General features: G+C 33.5%; 2 protein-coding genes across 3 annotated transcripts in view; one reads left to right on the forward strand and one right to left on the reverse strand.

The window, feature by feature from the left end:
* The window catches only part of LOC148955751 (organic cation transporter protein-like), a 76,023-nt gene extending 72,350 nt beyond the window's left edge, over nt 1-3,673 (forward strand). For both annotated transcript variants that reach the window (XM_089104094.1, XM_089104102.1), the window contains exons 9-10: nt 273-463; nt 2,267-3,673. In XM_089104094.1, the coding sequence (XP_088960220.1) occupies nt 273-463; nt 2,267-2,479 (404 nt within the window). In that variant the 3' untranslated portion in view covers nt 2,480-3,673. The remainder of the gene's footprint in view (nt 1-272; nt 464-2,266) is intronic.
* Nucleotides 3,674-9,199: 5,526 nt separating this feature from the next.
* The window catches only part of LOC148955752 (protein lethal(3)malignant blood neoplasm 1-like), a 118,851-nt gene continuing 109,883 nt past the window's right edge, over nt 9,200-18,167 (reverse strand). Inside the window, exon 4 of the mRNA XM_089108330.1 lies at nt 9,200-10,158. Coding sequence (XP_088964456.1) covers nt 9,872-10,158 — 287 coding nt within the window. The 3' untranslated portion in view covers nt 9,200-9,871. The remainder of the gene's footprint in view (nt 10,159-18,167) is intronic.

Consider the following 18,167-nt stretch of genomic DNA (forward strand, 5'->3'; position numbering starts at 1 on the left):
TTGATTTACCTTTTATAATAAAATAGTAAAATTTACTATTTACTATTTAAAATAGTAAAATTTACTATTAACTATTTTATTACTTTTATAATAAAATAGTTAATAATCGATTAAATGTCCTATTCTAAATAATGACCCCCCCCCCTCGTTTAATGAACTCAGCTCTATTTTTTTAAGCTTCTATTTCTAGTTTCTATTACATTCTATATCTATCCTATAAGTTTATATTCTATTCCTAGTATAATTCTATTATTTTTTTTCTCTCTTTGTAGACACACCGGCTGGGTCAACTGCAGTTATTACACTGGTTATGATAGGAAAATTTTTCATAGCTGGATCTTTCGCCATCATATACAATTACACTGCCGAACTGTTTCCTACAGTAGTGAGATCCAGTGCTATGGGAAGTGGCGCTATGTGTGCCAGGCTCTCTGGGGCACTAACTCCTCTTGTCTCCCTTTTAGTAAGTATATAAATGTTTGTCAAGGTCTTGATCTACAAATTTATTTTTAAGTGTAGTAAATTTTACTTCTATAGCTAGTAAGTTTTACGTATATTACTTTTCATTTCCATATAAGTGGCTTACTACCATTTTGGTTAGTAATTTTTTAATTTGCTGTCAATGCAAAAAAAAAATGAAATAACCATTAAATTGTAACAATATAAGTTTATATGTTCCTCTTTATTTAATCTTTATCCTATCTCTAATTGGATTTGCCTGGAATAACTCTTCTGCATTTACTTTGTTTGTTCTTTATTTTATCTACTTTTAGATGTCTCTTTTTTTCCTTTTTTGTTTTATCATTTTTATTCCACTTGTTTCCTATTTCCGATTCTTCTTGGCTTTGACCAATATCAAAGACGCTTTGTTTAATACAGATGAATATTCGTGTTATTTTTCTCGCTTTTTTCTTCTTCACTAGTCATAGATTATTGTTTCCTTTGGTCAGTTTGACTCACATCTCCTATCCATAAAAATAGCTTTCGAAATTCTAGAGCTTTATAGATCTTTAGATATACAATTTTCTGTAATTCGTATTAGCGTGTACACACTCGAGAAGTTTGCTTAATGTAAGATCTAAGAAAACCGGTTTCATAGCCACAGAGCCAAATGACGGGTGACAGAATGGATTAGACTTGTATGATTTGGGTTATATTTTTGCACATTAGGGGGGTGGGGGTAAGGTTAGGTTAGCTTATCTAACCTAACCTATCTTAGAGATCTACATAGATAGGTCTTTAAGAATTTATTTTTCCCAATTTCGTTTTTGATAGAGTGCTTTCAGGTAAAAAGTAATTACAGTCCATCAAATGATACTTGTGATCCTGGAATACTTTATTTCAATTGGTCAGTTCGTTAGGTCTTGGTCATAGGTCAATTTATAGTTGGTCAGGTCGGTTGAAGACATATTATTCATAAAAATACAGTAGTTTCGAAATTAAACTTAGCGCCTTATAGTTCATGAACATTGGATCTTTAAAAGACCTACATAGGTAGATCCTTAAGAGGATATTCTTCCAAATTCTCTTTTTCATATTGTCTCTTCACGGAGTAAATAATTGTAATTCATCTTGAGATATTGAAAATGCTTAGATGCTCATATATAAGGCTCTTTTATAAGATAATGGGTGTCATTGGTAGGGGTAACTAGGTTCCATATTAGCTACACTAAAGTAAAAGGTTACAAAATTATACTTGTCCACTAAGAATACTCCTAAATTCTTCTCCTTGGCATATAAATAACTAAAACATTTGCTAGAATGTGTAAGAGTATGGATAAGAAATATATTTTACCCTGTGTCACACCCCTTCCTTTTCTTGAAAAACCCTCTAGATCATTCACAGGGGCAAAAATGTTCAATTGGCATTTGAACATTTTTGGCATTTATTGTATATCCTTCCAGTTTTTATTTCTGGGAAAGGGTAAGCTTCTATATTTTCTATTAACAGATCTCTGCGCCAAAAACACCGGTGTTACCGTGGTGTTTCACCAAGGGGATATTTTGTAATGAATAAAATTCGCATAAGAGCGAAAAGAACTAAAAAATTTACATTTATAGCATACAAATTGGATAAACATAACTTCTAATGTGAGATTTGATCTTGCGTCAATGGCCGATTTCTACAAATAAATCCACTGCCATCCCTCTGGTGAGTTTTATCAGGCCTTAATTTTTACCAAACTGGTTCCGTGAACTTTTTATTTTCTTGGGAACTCCATTTATCCACACTTTACTCGCAATATCTTTATATATTTCTTTTCAGGATTCGTTTGACCCAAAGCTCCCATCTGTAATATTTGGAACTATATCACTCATATCTGGATTTCTAACACTGTTTCTTCCTGAAACGCTTGGAAAAACTATGCCACAAACATTAGAAGAAGGAGAAAATCTTGGATTGGGTGACAAAAGAAGGTGTTTTGGATCCAGCATACCACAAAACGAGCGCGTATCGGTTGCATCCGACACTCTGTGAGATACTCGGTATACACCTGCCCCAAACCTATTTCTTTGGGAAACACAGAAGGGATATAGTAATATATCAAAATAGAAAGTGCCGAAAATTTTAGAGAGAAAGATGATAATGCAGATTCAAAGAGATAATTTTTTTTAAAGCTCTGTTACAGAGGATTAGGGTTGTTACATAGCTTAGACTAAGCCCTGGATCGTTTTATAATGAAAAAGTTTAGGTGATCAAAACCTAGTTTATACCATGCTATTAGGTACGATTTGACTAATTTTGTAAGGTTAAAGTTTTAACAAAAAAAGTTATTTTTATTTAGTTTTCATCTTTATTCTTTAATTTCTAGTCTAAATCGTCAAAGATCATAGCATTATCTGATTTTTCATTAAGATTTTTTGTTATTTTTAACAAAGATAAATTTTTGTGAGGCTTTATAGAGCCTAAATATTTATTCATTTTGTAGAGTTTTTTTAATGGCTGTATAAAATGCTTAAATGTAACTGTCCTTGCTAATGACCTGTCGCAATTATTCTATCACATGGTAAATTGATAATTGACCCTAGATGAGATCAGCGCCTCTAACGGATTAGATGGGACTAGTCTCTCCATTTAGGCATCATTACCAGTAATTATAAGTTACCGAAAGCAGAGTTGCCAGATGTGGTACATTTGGGTGCTTTTCTGGTTGCGAATTGATCTTTCAAATAGGCGCATTGTACCGATTTGTATTTAATAGACAACATTCATTCAGCGCATTTTCACAAGAAAATGATATTTTTGGTGCATTTTCACTTGTAACACATCTGGTAACACTGACTTAGAGTAACTTATCAAAAAATACAGCCAAATTGAAATAAAGTTAAATTTGAAATAAGGTAAAAGTTAAAATTAACATTGAAGGAGATGTAAATGAAATTAAATTCCCGGGTTGCGCTCAACTGGAACAGGGTCAATTGTATGATACTGGTGTTGAAATGGGTATACACGTTATCAATTTTATGAAGGCTTATATGTTCCATAATGTTTTAATTTCAATTATATTATGTGTGATTTTTCAACATTGATAATATTCAAAGTGATTTTTTTGCTCAGTGTTTATTCCTACAACAAATCTCATCTTTGGATATGAATTATTTCATTATTTATTATTTGCATTATTTTTATGACTGTTATTAGTTTTGTGAATAAAATTTTAGTTGATTAGAATTCAATTGTTGATTAGATCAGTGTAAGATAAAGCAAAATAAAATCGGGAACACAAGAAAAGTAAAGTAGGAAAAGAAAATTAAACATCTCCTTGTAAAGCGGTTGGCACCTTTTGGTTAGTCTTGGTAAATAGATAGCTACCTGGCTTCTCAGTTAACAGTCCCTAGACCAAGAGTACTATTGACGCTGGGAGCAGCACTGGTAAAAATATGAAAGCTGTTTAGAATCCTGAAAGTGTCTTTCAAATCATCAAAGGACAACCCCTGTACAAAGCCGATGCGTTGTGTAGCTTGTAATTCGTCATCTCAGCTCCTGATTGACGATTTTAATTGTGACTTATGTGACTTGACCTCAAGTCGATCAAATCTTATCTTATCCTGCAGCTTACCAGTGATATAGAAGATCTAATGATGAATCATGACGCAAATTTTCGTCATCATACTGGGGCCATTACCAATGTCGATCCCGTTTTAGCATCGGGAAATCTGTCCCAAAGTCAAGTAAAAGTTTGTCTTCAACATACCCTTCTGACCATTTTCCAATAACTGTCAAATTAAAATTTCTGCCGCTGCCCCAACAGCCAAGACTCCAGTCTGGTTTGTCAAAGAAGAGTGGGAAGACACAGACGCATAATCTTTTTAATCGGTCTGTGATACAATCCTTCCCAAGATTAAGATCCCTTTCATTCTTTTACAGAAATCTGAAGATATTTCTTGTGATGATGCCCGTGTGCTTATGGACATCTATTATTTGCCATGCCATTAAATCCGGCATAAAAGCTGCTGTGCCGACAGTGAAAATCAGGCGTGGAACGCGAATTCAATATTGGTCCCTGAACTCCGAACTGAAATCTGCGTGTCAGAAGTCTAAGTTTTGGTTCAAAGTCTGGCTTAATTGTGACAGACCACGAACAGGCTGGGTTAGCTGTGTCCGGAAACCAAAATCCTAGTGCCCTGTGGATACATGCCCTACGAACCAAACTCTAAGCTATGCCAGCTTTTGTTCCTGGTGAAGATCTCTGAGAAAACCATTACTACCGAGAGTTTGCACCTCCCCCCTCCAATCTTAGTGCAGAATATGCTGAAAAGCTTAACTGCAGCTTACAATGCTATAAAAATAGTGATTTTGTTGTGACACGAAGTATTTTTATCTCTGGTATAACGAAGTTGAAAAGAAATTCAATAAGGGTACTGATGGTATCTGCGGGGCTGCTCTTGACTTTAGTAGGGATCTGCTGATTGACCACCTGAGCATACTGTACCAAATGATATTCTAAGAAATGGCGACGAAGACCACACTGCCTTTCCATCACAAACAACAAAAACAAGAAAAATCTTGCTTTTAGTTTTATTGGTTGCATATTGTTGTGATTATTTCTTCTTTTATATATTTTTGACTTGCTGAGGACGGCCCTTGGACATAGTGCCGAAATATTCATTCAAATCCTCTTCACTGTCTTACGACAAGAATCCCTATTGTTCTTCTTATTTTTGTTGTTTGAAATGATATTCTCCTCTGGAATAGCGCCAAAATCTTTTTGCGAAGGTAAACTGATCCCCTTGTTAAAGCGAGGTAAACCTCCCCACCTTTGCAGTTCGTATAGACCCATTACTGTGTCGAATGTTTTTTGTAAGTTTTTGCTAACATACGATGAAATTCAGGCAAAATGTTACGTTCCTTCGGGAAAGTTTGGCTTTCATAAGGGACAAGGGTGTGGTCATGCCCTATCAGCTCTCTGTGCTATACTTTTGGATGCTGATGCAGCTAGGGAATCTCTAGTTCCTGGTAGCCACAATGTGCACCGTGCATTTGATTCGCTCGTCCACGAATATATTTTGTATTCGGCATATAAGAGGGGGGTTTACCCTTCGGTGATAGGAGCGTATCGGGATTAGTGTGCAGGGGTGGCTCTTGGGGTAAGCAAAGTAAGCGGGCACACACAGCGCCGAGTGACAGGGGGCACCTTGAGCAAAGGTTACCCTTTGTGGCAAAGGGTGTCAGAGGCACACTCTGTCTCGGAGGGAGAGACCACCGCTGGGCACCCTGTGACTTAATCAAGACAAAAATTATAAGATAATTGCAGAGCCTCCAAAACCAATGCATATCATCTAAAATATACTTTGATTTTTTAGGCCTGAAATTGCCTCAACTTGAACACTCCCTCTTGGTGCAAAACACGTCAGTTGCTAATAATTTTATGGAATTAATTTAAATTTAAACACTTCTTAAGGAGAGTCAAATTTCAAGGAAGCTTAGCAAAGGAGAGAAATTCCACAGAATTTGGCTAATGTACTCAACATTGAAAAATGCAGCATTTTGTTTTGCCTGCAAAATGTTCGGCAGTGCAAACTCCTCTCTTGCCGGTGACCAAGGTTATTCTGATTTGCAAAACTTGGCCAAGATTTGAACAAGCATGAGAAGTCCTCGGCTTCTCGTGATAATATAAAAATTGCCAATTTTGGCGAGAATTATCCCTAAGCTTACGTCTGAACAAAACTATTGATGAAGATAATGAAAGAATTATTCGTACCGAAACCGAACGTTGGAACCAAGTTCTGAAACGTTTATTATGTAAAATACAGTTTTTTGGAATTCAAGGGCTTGCGTTTCGAGTGAAAAATGATACTCCTTTCCAGCGTAATATAGGAATTTTTTAAAGCTCGTAGAACAAGTTGCAAACTTTGATGGTTTTATGGCTGAACAAGTCAGAAAGATTAGCCTACTTAAAAAAAAAAAAAATTTTCACTACTTGAATAAAAATGTTCAGAATGAATTTGTTTATTTCCTTTTGAAAAAGATTCAAGACTACAATTTAGAGCAGCTGTGGCATGCAAAATGTTATTCTTTAACGTTCAACTCCACTCCCGGTGTCAGTCATACAGAGCAAAAGACATTGCTAGTAAGATTCGTAAAAATTTCAGCGGATGAGGATATGTTCATTAGGGAACATTTTTTAGGCTTTGTTCCTATTGCCTATTCTTGTGGCGAAGACCTCGCAGAAGTATTACTAAAAAGTGTTGCAAACACGAGGCATTCCTTTAAATGACATGGCAGGCCACTCACTGGCCTGCCATGGAAACCACTCACTGAACCTTGTAATTAACGATGCTGCTCTCTCTTGCAATGCTGCAGTAGAATTCTTAGTGCAGTAAAAACGTTTGGGAATGTTTCCACATAACCATGTTTGGTTATATACGACAAAGCTTGAGCTGGAGGACTCTTAGAGGGCAGTATTTCTGCGAGAATTTGTAACTCCTCAAACAACTGGTTGGCATTCACATCGCAGTCTTTTCCTTCACTCAAAACGATTTGAAGATGTTTACAGACTTTCTTCAATTCTTGCTCAAATCTCTCCTTTAGTGATGATTTTGCAGTGTCTAGCATGACAAAGAAGAAAATGACTTTAAATGAATGTGCTCCCGAATGTACAGTTTCATCTTCCCCCTCATAAGAATTTTTTTATTTATTTTCCTTTGGCGGACCGTGGTTTCTTTTTCAAACTCAGGAAATGTTTCTGCAGGTTCTTAGCATCGGTGATCACGTTATTTACTTCTTCATTAGGTCTCATCTTGGTTAGGAATAATTGCACACTTTTTATTATATCCATTGAACTTTGCAAATCATTTGTGACTTTTTATAATGACTTACTCACCATATTTGTTTTGTGAAGGCTTTCGATCCATGTTGCTAAACACCAAAGAAACTTGAAGCTTTGTAGTTTCTTAGCAAGTCCCAAGGCGGAGTTCCTACCAAATGCATCGAGTTTCTGGTCTTGAGAAGCTTCATATGAGGCATCATATACTTCTTCAATATGGTACCACAAAGGCAACAAGGACTCAATTCTACTTTCCAACCAAAAAATTTCTTGAATTGTGCTGAAACAGTCTACTGCAGCACTGAAAGAGAGAGCAGCATCGTTCACTACAAGGTTCAGTGAGTGGTTTCCACATGGTACGTAAAAAGCACAAGTATTAAGATAACAGATCCTCTTCTGAACTTCGACATGCTTCCCTTTCATTGCAGAACCATTATCATATCCCTAGCCTGCCATGTCATTTAAAGGAATACCTCGTGTTTGTAACACATTTTAGTAGTACATCTGCGAGGCCTTCGCCAGAAGAATAGGTAATTGGAACAAAGCCTAAAAAATGTTCCCTAATGAACATATCCTCATCCGCTGCAACTTTTACAAATCTTACCACCATTGTCATTTGCTCTGTGTGGCTGACATCGGGAGTGCAGTTTAATATTAAAAAATAACATTTTGCATGCCACAACTGCTCTAAATTGTAGTCTCGAATCTTTTTCAAAAGGAAATAAACAAACTAAAATATAAAGACACGGTCCTGAAGTTTTAAGAGGTCTCTGAAGTGCTAAAATGTAAGAGGTGCAGAAGTTGTAACATGACTTGGACTGTTTTAGAACATAAAGACAAAGGTGCTGAAGTTGTAAGAGGTTCCTGAAATGCCGAAGTGTAAGAGGTGCTGAAGTTGTAAGAAGTGGTAAAATAAATTGGACTGTTCTAAAATATAAAGACAACGGTGCTAAAGTTGTAAAAGGTTTTTATTGTTGCAGATATTAAACAGTCAAACTCTAGTTCTATCGCTTCCAAGTAATAATCCTCTTTAAAAAAGTTTAAAATCCCTAGGGGGATTTTCTGTGTTGGGGAGCTTTCCGGGGTTGGGGCTTTCAGCAGAGAGATTTTCCAGGGGTTTAAGCCTTGGACCCCAGGAGGTATTTACTGTTGTTGATATTTTTGTAAGATTATTAAGTTATGAAGTGTTTATAAGGAGGTTAGAAGGAGGTTATGAAGTGAATCAAAACTAAACTGTATAGTGTACGGTTTTACTTTCCACATAACCAATAACAAAGTCCATTAGAACGTGTCATGATTTTAACTGGGGTTGTACATTATTTATGTCTCTTGTACAATTTAAAATTTTTGATATTTAAAAATATAAAAATTTAAAGTTCTCTGAGCTCTACTACAGGTACTTCTGAAATCAAAATGTAAAAAGTTTATTCAAGAAAAAAACAGCAAGCACTAATCTAGAAATCGCTTTTAAAATTCCAGCTTTATCAAAAATACAGCCCACATCACTTTTGATATATAGGAATTTTCAAATATGCTGGCCTCCTGATTTTCGATACAATACCTATTTAAAGTTATTTCTTTTCAAAAAGTTATTTCATTCATTATTATTTTCTTTCATACAGTCAATTTCATATATATTCGCGTTCAGTCAATACATGTAGAAATGCACACTCGTTGATTCGAAACATAATAAAAGAAATGACAATTAAACAAAACAACGATATTTTGGGTTTTGTTTTTCTTAGATAAATTAGGTATTTTAAATGTTGAAGAAAAGTATATTTTAAGCTTAGTGTGAATGTATAAAAGATGTCTAACTACGTGAGTATTTGTGATAAAATATTTCTCTTCTCAATATTTGAGTACAATACTGAAGAATTGGTTAATATAATACATTAAATCTACGAAGGAGTTGAAACCATTTTATTCAAAAATTTCTGCACCGTATCTTACCCTTGAATGTCTGGCTACAACTTTTGGCCGAACTATACAAATTTACAATATAAGGCCTGTTTCCGCTGTCCCAATTTTGAATATTAAATTGACATCAAACAGAATTGCCAACAAAGGTGCCAATTGGTGATGGGAGAGAATAAAATTGCCTTTTTGCTAGATCCCCTTCCTCTAGGTCTTGAAAATACCAAATCTTGGCATTTTCAATAAAAAATGCCTTGCTTTCATTAGAAAAATTGAAAAAAAAAAAATTACCCTCCCTTATATTTTGAAAATTTATTTTGTTCCTCCTCCATACATTTTTGCGATTTTTGCGCCCCTTTTACCAACTAATAAAGGTTTGTGTGACAATTTGCGTGACAATATGACAATTTGTCATATCGTAATTAATCGGATAGAGAATTTGAAATGAGACCTTCAAATTTGAATGAAGAGCTAAATTTCCACAAAGAAATTTGTAACTTCATTTTCACGCCTCAATTTTCTTCATTTTTACCCCCAAAATCCACCAAATTTTCTCGAACAATGTTTCAAATTACTAGAGAATTTCACAAATAATTGTTGGCAACCACTTCCTGTTTTCTCCCCAAACTCTAAAAAAATGTTTGTTATGACGATGGAAACAGGCCTGTAGTCCATAAGCACAGGAACTAAGGAGTTTGACTAAAAGAAATCTTCACTTTAGGTACAAATCCATTGGCATCATCAGCATTATAATTCACAACGTATGACCAACCATCTTGAGTTTTTCTGAAATAATCACCCATTTTACTAGTATCACTGAAACCCATTTCCTGGTGTCCAAGGTAGGGTTGAATGGCATCAGGAGCAGTGTAATTGAATTGGTATATTTTCACTCTTGGTGGGGGAGTCGAAACACCTGGTGACTGGGTAGTTGATGTATTCCTCTTGCTAGGATCGGGTATTGTGATCGTATCTAAAATAAATATAAAGATAGTATCACATATTATTTAATTACGTATTATTATTATTTATAATATATTAGTAATATTATTATTAAAAATGATTTTTATGTGTGTTCTGTGCTGATCATAGAAACAAATAAACATGATTCAACATGAAATAGAAGATAAAAATAAAAACTATTAAATTCAATAAATAAATATTTAATAAAATATAAACAAAATATTAAATACAACAAGAAAATAAACGAAAATAGGAGCACAAATTCTCAGTTTGATGGTGATTGTTAAGACTGGAGAATATGATTACGTACTCATGCTTGACCATCTAGCAGCTACAAAAACAATTTTGACAAAAGCTCTTTTGAACAACGCAAAATACTTTAGGATAATTCTCCATTGATAAGAAAATTAAAACATATGTAAGATACTAATTTAGTTTTGAACAATTTAACAAATAGTAAGAAAACGTTAATTTTATCACAGGCTGTATTAATTTTAGTACACTCCTAGGCTGTGGGACAATTTGGCGTAAAATAATTTTGTCATCGTTATTTTCTGCCATAGTTTTTTCTGTCATTACTTAGCACTGTGGTAGGGCAACGTGTCATCAATTCTTTATGTCATCTGATAAACTGTCATTGTTGTTTTTGTCATCGGATAAACTGTCATTGTTGTTTTTGTCATCGGATTAACTGTCATTTCTTTTCTTTTCATCGAACAAACTATCACTGCTTATTCTTCTAATCAGATGAACTTTACATGTTTTTTCTTGTCATCAGACAAATTGTCATCGTTATTATTTGTCATCGGCCAAACTACCATGGTTTTCTGCCATTGAACAGATGGTCATTAATGAGGTTTTAGCATGCTTCTAAACCTCCCATTCCCTACAAATGACAGGCTAGCTTATAAGGCATTTTCATATATATTTCACTCAGGTTCTAGTGCCAATGGCAAATTCCAAAGCTGAGGCTAAAGCTGTTCTTGAAGACTTTATCTGCTAGTCGTTGTTAGACCGACTTGACTTGCTAACAAGGCGTTTTAGTTGATGACTAGCACTCCAAAGTCCAAGGGCTCAGAGAGAGAGAGAGAGAGAGAAAACCATTTTTAATGGTTATTTGACAAACTATGAATTTCATAGAAAATATACTGATTAGAAAGTATTCTTCAAGGGGCATAAAGCAAAAATGAAAAAGGCTATCTAGCAGTCACTAAAGAATTGTATCAAGTTTGCTTCGATAGTGCTAATTCTCCCTGTAGCGTATTAGTCGTTCTACATGGCCTTTTCAGCTTTTCTCACCTTCTACAAGAGCAGTTTCTACTTTCTTTCATGGTATTAGCCCAAAGGGATGAATTTAAATATTTCGGTAAAACTAGGGACCATACAATTCCTAACTCTTATTGGGGTAATTTAAAATTGGATCCCGTCCCCTATTATGTTCGGGAGCCGTCTTAATGAGAAACTATTGAAGAAGGAAAAAAATTAAAATGAAAAAAAAACTCTTAATGCTAAACTTTTTCAGGTCGTATGCCATGTTTTTTGACCGATTATTCGTCCAAAAATTCGACGATTCGGTGATAAACAAAAGGCAGGTAGAAGGGGGCAAAATGAATTTTCAAAGTCTAAGAGGGAGCCTAGGGATCGTTTTTTTAACAAAAATTTGAAAATTGAATGAATAAATATTCAGAAAAAAGGGTATTATTCAGAATCTTAGGAGAAGCAAAAGCCTACTGCCTCCCTCTCCCATTTGACGGCACTGGGAAGGTAGCTTCCTTTCAATAACATTGATTATAAACTCGTGTTGAGGTCACCAAGCATGTTTTTTCAGAAACTTGTTCTATGGAATTTATATGAAAAAAGTTCTTGTAATTAATAGAGTGGCTATAATTCTACTTATCAGTGGGAGGGAACACCATTCAAGATTCTTATTTGAATTTTGCATCTAGCAATTAATATTGTAATTTAGCACAGTTTTTGCCAACTTGTTATTTAATATATTGGTTTTGCTCAATGCAATTAACCATGAAAGTACTTCGGGTTGCACCATCATTTTATTAGCAAATCAGCGCTAAAGATGGTAATTATCTATTTCTACTAAAGTTCAGGGTCGTTGTAATAATGGGGAAATGATTTAGGTTCTTTACTGTACATTCAATCATTAAATTTGTTGTTAAGTATATATAAACGAGCAGGAAACAGCAAGGTTCCAAAGACCGATACACTAACAGAATACATTTATAAAATTTGTTATATTTATTGTTACTCTTCAAAAGCTACGAGCCTGAAAAAAGTGGCCTAATTTTCAAAAAGGGGAAAACACCCTTAAAAAGTCAAGGAATCTTAACAAAAATTCCACTCTCAGATTCAACATATCAGAGAACCCTGTTGTGTAGGTTGCAAACTCTCATCTGCAAAAGTGTGGAATTTTTTGCCAGAAGAAGGATCACGGATGCACGTTTATTTGTTTATTTTCGTTTTTTTTCTGCAGGGATAATGGAATTTAACCAAGGTTCATAGAAAGTCGATTGAGGGCTCATTCGAACGGATATGCAGAGTTCCAGTACCCTTTTTAAGTGACCAAACAGATTGTAGGACAACTAGCCGCCATTCCACATCTCTTTTTTCCCCAAAGTCGTACGGTAAAAACATTGAGATAGTTGATTTGTTCAGCATAGTTTAAAGGTCCAATAACTATGCCTTTGGGGATGACATGACCCCCACGCCCCCGGGGAAATGGCTGTAAGTTGCAAAATTTGCCCATTTTTTAAATATAGTATTTGTTATTCGATAGTATACAGACATTTTTTTGGGGGGGGGGATTTTTCACGGGAGAATTTTCTACTGAGAGGGAAGTTTCCGTAGGTGAAATTGTCATGAGAAATTTGAGACGGGGAATTTTCCAGAATTCCTACACAAAATTGTTTTTATTTGACTTACTTTCTCTTTGGTGACTCAATTTTACATGTGGAGATGTTCCGAGGCATTGTCCGGGCGAAATTTTCAGCAGGGTTGAAATTATCTGATGGATTTCTTGATGGGGGATTTTCCGTGGGAGGAACTTTCTATTAGGGGGGGGGGGTCTGGGAAAATTTATTAATGAAGAGGGATTTCTAGTATGATTTGAAAAACGATCAGAAATTATATTAAAAAGTCGTTTTTCAATTGAAAGTATGTTAAGGAAAATTTTTCAGGAGGAATCGTCGGCAAGAAAATTTCGGGGGGGGATTTTCTGTGAAGATGGAATTGCCCGGGGGGTTTTACCTGGAAAGAAATTTCTTTGGAGGAACTCTTCAGGGGGACAGTTTTACATGGAGGGAGAAGTGGATTTCCTAGCATTATTTTAAAAACGACCAGAAAGTAAATAAAAAAACCAAACAACTTTTTTCAACTGAAAGTAAGGAGCAATATTTAAAATTAAAATGAACAGAAACTATTCCATATATGAGGGGGGCTGCCTCTTACTTCAAACACTGTTCTTTACACTAAAGTTTGACTTTTTGTCCCAGTTCATTAAGAACGATTCCTGAAACACAAGGGGCGTTTAATTAGAATAAGAAAATTATTTTAAAAGTACACAAAAAATTAGTGTGGAGAGAGAGTTATTTAGAAGGGGACAGCCCCCCCCTTCATATACGGAATAATCTGTGTTCATTTTAAGTTTTAATGTTGTTGCTTATTTTCAGTTGAAAAAACATTAATTTTAGTTTTTTTAATTTAATAAATAGTTAAAAGCGAATAATGTTTTTTAAGCAGTTGTATAATTAAGTTTTTTGTTTTGTTGTATAGCAATAAATGGCATTGGCCCTCTCAAAGACGAAATAGAGCTACCTCTTTTGTCAGTTGCCCGTACTCTGTAGTTGCCCTCCTAATTTTGATCCCTTAGTTATTAAATATTATTTTATTTCCCAAGGTGTCTATGATCACTATTAGGCCTTAAGTTCAGACATGTCATGTTCCCTTGAATTTCAGGGGAGATGGATACTCTTAAATATAGCAGAATACTTCGAGGCTTAATTATATTACACTTTTAATAATCATATCTTATGGAATAGGCTATAACTAGAGACACATCAATTAAAGAAGCAGGGGGGACGATTACTTCTTTATTTTTGTCCCCCTATATTTTGAAAGACCTTTTGTTGGTATTTTCATTGAAAAAAAGGCTAAAGCAAACAAATCCCCCCTCCCCTCCTAGATTTTAAGACGTTATTTTACCTCCTAATACATTTTTGTGAATATTTGCCCCTGTGTAACCGTAACCTCTGAACGATATTAAGTCGTTATGATAACTACAAAATGAAATATTATTAATATAATCAAAATTATTTTTTTAATAAATTGCATCGTAAAATATAGGTGAAAGTAGTAACCGTACAATTCGTTTAAAATATACATTCAGATATACGCCTGAGGCATAGATATGTGTGTGTATTTTAAACGAATTGGGGTTACCAGGGTCATTTGCAAAGAGGTACCATTTCTATAGAAGCTATAGTAATTTGAAATATCATATGGAATTTGCTTGAAGGTATATACTTTGTTACCTGTGTAAAAATAATGTGATAATAGACAGTGAAATTGCCAGAAAAATAAAAAGGGCATTGTCAGAAAATATCACGATGGAATATAAAGATGAATCGATGAAAAACAAAGCACCAGCAAACGTTACTGCCTTTGATCAAACAGTCATTGATCCAAATAATACCAAAGACGAAAAGCATATTGAGCCTGTTGATGAGACACCAGTAAAAATTGTGTATGACTCAAAATGGAATAATAATTATTCTACTGATTACGAACTAAGAGAAGACAATAGCTATAATATCAAGAGAGAACATGGTGAACTATTTTTTGGAACAGATTCAAAATGTCCAAAGTTAATAATTGATATTAATAATGTATCATAATATATTTTTGTATTAATATTCTACATAGCATGATCTCATTAAAAATATATTATGCATTACATTGTTATGTGTTCATTATTTTTAGAGTAAGCTAGCATATCAAACGTTTAGAATGTCTAATAAAACGTTGGAGATGTAAGAAAAGGAATTTGCATACATCTATAGTCAGACACATGGGAACAAATTCTTTCTTGAATTCGCCTCCTGGATAAATAAAAAAGACATTTCATTCAAGAAATTATGACGAAACTCTAAGTAAGCAACAAACTCTTTCTTGAAGTTACATCACGGATACACAATGCAAAAATTTCATTTAAGAAATTATCAAAAATTGTAATTAAGTAGCAAATTCTTTCAAAAATATGTTAATACGTTTAAGCAATAAATATCTTTAAGCTTAACCCGTCTTTATTCTTTAGAATAGTTTTATTAATTTAATTAAATTATTAATAAATTTTAATTAAGTAACAATACCTTTCTTGAATTCGCTTCCTGGACACAATACAGATATTTAATTCAAGAAATCATAATAAAATCGCAAGTAAGTAATAAAGTCTTTATTGTTTTCACCTATTGGACACACAATACTGAAATTTCATTCAAGAAATTATGAAGGAATTGTAAATAGGTAACACTCATGTTACCTCATGGATACACAATGCAGAAATTTCATTTAATAAATTATAAAAAATTTTAAGTAAGTAGCAAATTCTTTCTTGAATTCGCCTCCTGGGTAAATAAAAAAGACAGTTCATTAAAGAAATTATGAAAAAATTGTAAGTAAGTAGCAAATTCTTTCTTTAATTCACCTGCTGGATAAACAAAAAGACATTTCGTTCGATAAATTATGACAAAATTCCAAGTAAGTAACAAACTCTTTATTGTTTTCATGACTTAGATACACGGTGTAGAAATTTAATTCAAGAAATTATTAAAAAATTCTCAGTAAGTAAAAATTTCTTTATTGAAGTCAACTCTTGGATACACAATACGTAAATTTCATTTAGGAAATTATTAAAAAAAAAACTAATTCTTTATTGAATTAAACTCTTTGATACACAATACTGAAATTTCATTAAAGAAATTATGAAAATATTTGTAAGTAAGTAACAAACTCTTTTTGTTTTCACCTCTTGGATATACAGTACAGATACTTCATTCAAGAAATTATGAAAAAACTGCAAGTAAGTAATTTTTTTTCTCTTTATCAAAAACAATTTTCACTTAGCTACACGATGTAGAAATTTAATTCAAGAAATTAGGAAAAAATTCTCAGTAAGTAACAATTTCTTTCTTGAAGTCAACTCATGGATACACAATACGGAAATTTCATTCAAGAATATCATGACTTAGATACACGATGTAGAAATTTGATTCAAGAAATTGTGAAAAAATTCTCAGTAAGTAACAATTTCTTTCTTGAAGTCATCTCTTGGATACACAATACGGAAATTTCATTCAAGAAATTATGACAATATTTGTAAGTAAGTAACAAACTCTTTATTGATTTCACCTCTTGGATATACGACGTAGAAATTAAATTCAAGAAATTATGAAAAAATCGCAAGTAAGTAGCTTTTTTTTTTCTCTTTATCACAAACAATTTTCACTTAGCTACGCGATGTAGAAATTTAATTCAACAAATTATGAAAAAATTCTCAGTAAGTAACAATTTCTTTCTTGAAGTCAACTCTTGGATACACACAATACGGAAATTTCATTCAAGAAATTATAAAAAATATTTGTAACTAACTAACAAGCTCTTTATTGATTTCACCTCTTGAATATACAGTACAGATACTTCATTCAAGAAACGTGATTAAACACGTTTTGAAACTACATGCTATTTGTATGCCTTTCCTTGGCACCTTTCCAAACGAGCGGGGATTCCCCACTGGTTCCTACACATTGCAAGAAGTGAGCAGTACGAAAACTCCACGTTTTCAACCAGACTGGTTTTTTAGGGACCAATCGGGGGAGATATGTAAAGTCGACATAGCTTTATTTCATTTTTTTAAGGTTCATTTAGACGAGGTTACGTGCGCGCACGTAACCTCGTCTAAATGAACCTTAAAAAAATGAAATAAAGCTATGTCGACTTTGCATATCCCCCCCTTTTGTACCAAAAAACACCAGTCTGGTTGAAAACGTGGAGTTTTCGTACTGCTCACTTTTTTGCAATGTGTAGGAACCAGTGGGGAATCCCCGCTCGTTTGGAAAGGTGCCAAGGAAAGGCATACAAATAGCATGTAGTTTCAAAACGTGTTTAATCACGTTTCTTGAATGAAGTATCTGTACTGTATATTCAAGAGGTGAAATCAATAAAGAGCTTGTTAGTTAGTTACAAATATTTTTTATAATTTCTTGAATGAAATTTCCGTATTGTGTTTATCCAAGATTTGACTTCAATAAAGAAATTTTTACTTAATTATAATTTTTTCATAATTTATTTAATTAAATTTCTACATCTTTTATATACGTGAAAATTGTTTGTGATAAAGAGAAAAAAAAAAGTTACTTACTTGCGATTTTTTCATAATTTCTTGAATTTAATTTCTACGTCGTATATTCAAGAGTTGAAATCAATAAAGAGTTTGTTACTTACTTACAAATATTTTCATAATTTCTTGAATGAAATTTCCGTATTGTGTATCCAAGAGATGACTTCAAGAAAGAAATTGTTACTTACTGAGAATTTTTTCACAATTTCTTGAATCAAATTTCTACATCGTGTATCTAAGTCATGAAATTCTTGAATGAAATTTCCGTATTGTGTATCTATGAGTTGACTTCAAGAAAGAAATTGTTACTTACTGAGAATTTTTTCCTAATTTCTTGAATTAAATTTCTACATCGTGTAGCTAAGTGAAAATTGTTTTTGATAAAGAGAAAAAAGTTACTTACTTGCGGTTTTTTCATAATTTCTTGAATTAAGTATCTGTACTGTATATACAAGAGATGAAAACTAAAAGAGTTTGTTACTTACTTACAAATATTTTCATAATTTCTCGAATGAAAATTTACGTATTGTGTATTCAAGAGTTGGCTGCAAGAAAGAAAGTGTTTTTTTTTTCCTAATTTCTCAAATGAAATTTCCGTATTGTGTATCCAA

The sequence above is a fragment of the Artemia sp. Qi Xiang Cuo genome, chromosome 2, assembly GCF_049724085.1.
Source record: "Artemia sp. Qi Xiang Cuo chromosome 2, ASM4972408v1, whole genome shotgun sequence".
Taxonomy (NCBI): Eukaryota; Metazoa; Arthropoda; class Branchiopoda; order Anostraca; family Artemiidae; genus Artemia; species Artemia sp. Qi Xiang Cuo.